Genomic DNA, 2,762 nt, shown 5'->3' on the forward strand with positions numbered 1-2,762 from the left:
TCTACTGTAGTCTTGTGTAAAGTCTTTGATAAGGTGTAACATATGAATTGAAATACTGAGGAGTTAACTAGATAAATGTTTTCCTTTTGCAAATGCTATAGACTGGTTGGTTGTTTAGCTGCAAAACCGACACTTGCGCAATTATGGGGCGAAACACCTGGTTGGCTTAGATTATTGACGACATGTAAACTATATTTAATCTCAATGTTTGTATAAAAATGAATACATTTGCACAATGAGCACTTGTCTCTCAAATACATTGTTACAGTTATTAGTTAGCTAGATAGCTAATTTTAGCCATATTAGCATAGATGTGAAATCAGTCAAAACGCCTCAACAAGACAAGGTATCAAGAACAAGATAAAAACCTGCTGAAACGAGACACCTGGAGCACTATTCCCCACATGGCTGCGTCTCGTTATATTACCTTTAAATGACATTAAATGTGGCATATTTGTAAAACAAGCTATGCTTGTGCTGTATTCTTTAAACCACCACAATAAATATACCATCCTCTCCTTTAAATGGACAGAGGTTTTGTGTGTAGCCCCCATTTTGAGGCTTGACAAATAGTTAGATCATCACAACATTTCAACCAATGAGTTAGATTCATAAACAATAAACGAATGATTTACACTCTATTCATTACATATAAACCCTTGGTAGGGAATGAGGTGGGATTGAATTATATGCAAATAGGTCCATAATGTATTATTTATTGAAGACAAATGGAAAAATGTATGAGAAGTTAAAACATTTGGATTAGTGTGTATGCGTATGCAAACAGTGTATCATTTGAACCAGCATCTGAGCCATGCTGGGCCTCCTCCCTGCGGCAGCCAGACTACCATCCCCAGCAGCAGGAGCACCTTGAACCCCAGGGAGAGGGAGAGCAGGAGCAGCAGCGGAGGGGCCTCCCCAGAGACCTGCACCTGCCTGGGGGGCAGCATGTACAGGGTGGCCTGGTCCTTCCCCAGGGGGTTGGAGGCACTACATGTGTACTGCTGCCCAGGGAGGACATCCCGGAGCTGACTGGTGGTGTGATGTTGCTCGAGGGACTCCTGGGAGAGGGGAGAGATGTCGGAGCCTTCCATGAGCTGGTCAGGCCCCAGCCACTGGATGTCAGGTAGGGGAGAGCCCTGGACACGACACTGAGCCCTGTAGCCAGCTTCCTCACTGCCCTCCACTGACAGGCCCAGGATTCGTGGGGCAGCTAACCATGAAAGGCAAACACAGACACCCCAAATCATTACAATCATGTCCATGAAATACGCATAAATCCATCTACAATTAGACAAAGAGACAAACCCATACAGAGTTGACATTAGATCGCTTTCAAGGTCTAAAACAAACTGTGTAGTACTACATTCTACAGTGTACTCATCATATACAGAATCCCCCTACCCTCCACTCTAAGCCGTGTGCCCATCTTATCCTCGTAGCTGGCATGTGCGTGTCCGGGGACCTCCACACGGCAGTAGTAGCGTCCGTTGTCCTGCAGGGCGGCGCTGTTGATGCGCAAGGAGAGGTCGTGCTCTCGGGGATTCCCTTCCAGGCGATAACGCTGGTCCTGCTGAGGGCCTGGCTGGCAGGTCCTGGCCCCAGTGGGAGAGGAGCAGTGGTAGAGCACCGTAGAGCCCTGGCCGTGGCCCATCCGCCACACCACCTGCAGGGAGGAGTGCAGCGTGTGGTGGGGGTGGGTGAAGGAGCAAGGCAGCACCACTGGATAGCCCTCCATGGCACGCACCTCCGCCTGAACCTTCATAGACCAGCCGTCATCGTTCGAAGCAGCGCCCAGGGCTGGATGTGTCATAATATATGCTATTAATGCTCAGGACAGATGGAGAACTGGAGCTGATATATGATACTTTAAATTGCACAGTGATACAAACTTTATCACTGCAATTTAAAGTATGTTTAATCAAACTTCAACTATGGTATATAAACACATTTTGAAAACAGGAATCGTTCCGTAATCCTGTAAGCAAAATGTCAATCTGGTAGTGGTGTCCAAATCAGTCATGCTTTGAAAATGAGGAAGGATTAAGACTTTAGAAAAAGTTCACTTTGATCTAACTTTGCTTTCTGTTTTCCATTTGCTTCTGAAAAAAGCAGTGCAAAATGATATCTCTGAATAGTGTGACCCCACAGTTTGTCTGACAAATATTTGATCCACATATGGTGTAGTCGTGAGTCCATCTGTAGCTTACTTACCTTCCATGAAACACAATAGGAGATTCACCATTCTGCAGAGTGACCGGGTGTCCATGCTGAGACTGCTGTGTTAAGGATAGAGTATGCAGGGAGGATTCTATGTTTGTCTCCTCACCTGACTCACTGTTTCTCAGACACTGTCCCGTGTCTGCCAGTCATTCCAGTACAGATCATATGAGATTCTAAAGCGTATTTCCCTCATCTAACACACTGTCCTACACACAAAGTATTCACAACACTTGACTTTTTCACAATTTTGTTGTGTTACAAAGTGGGATTGAAATGGATTTAATTGTTGGTCAACGATCGACACAAAATATTTGTCATAACGTTGGCTTGGGGGTAGGTTTATGACAGTCATAAATACCTCTCCCCCCCTCCCCCTTTTCCTCTCTACCCTGCTGATGTTACATTTGCAAACACCTTGGTTAACATAGAGGGAACATCAGAAGTTGGAAGGAAATGAACTATATTCTGGTAATCCGACCAATTGAACATATGCGGTGGTACTTTAATGAATATGATGTCAGTTCTGTTGTCATCTGAGA

General features: G+C 45.0%; 1 protein-coding gene across 1 annotated transcript; it reads right to left on the reverse strand.

Annotated features, from left to right (window-relative positions):
- Positions 1 to 247: 247 nt before the first annotated feature.
- On the reverse strand, positions 248 to 2,511 carry LOC110533643 (sialic acid-binding Ig-like lectin 15). Its single transcript, XM_021618058.2, has 3 exons — positions 2,215 to 2,511; positions 1,405 to 1,800; positions 248 to 1,213 (listed from the first exon to the last, which is right to left on the reverse strand). The coding sequence occupies exons 1-3, from the start codon at positions 2,267 to 2,269 to the stop codon at positions 792 to 794; spliced, it is 873 nt and encodes a 290-aa protein (XP_021473733.2). The 5' UTR covers positions 2,270 to 2,511; the 3' UTR covers positions 248 to 791.
- Between the last annotated feature and the right edge of the window lie 251 nt (positions 2,512 to 2,762).

The sequence above is a fragment of the Oncorhynchus mykiss genome, chromosome 2 (genome assembly GCF_013265735.2).
Source record: "Oncorhynchus mykiss isolate Arlee chromosome 2, USDA_OmykA_1.1, whole genome shotgun sequence".
NCBI classification, from domain to species: Eukaryota; Metazoa; Chordata; class Actinopteri; order Salmoniformes; family Salmonidae; genus Oncorhynchus; species Oncorhynchus mykiss.

Bases quoted from the DNA above. Each gene is read 5' to 3' on its own strand.
- LOC110533643 (XM_021618058.2), bottom strand. From the start codon at position 2,269: ATGGACACCCGGTCACTCTGCAGAATGGTGAATCTCCTATTGTGTTTC. The intron at 1,801-2,214 runs GTAAGTAAGCTA...TGACACATCCAG, and splicing joins CCTATTGTGTTTCATGGAAG to CCCTGGGCGCTGCTTCGAAC. The intron at 1,214-1,404 runs GTAGGGGGATTC...TTTCATGGTTAG, and splicing joins CACACGGCTTAGAGTGGAGG to CTGCCCCACGAATCCTGGGC.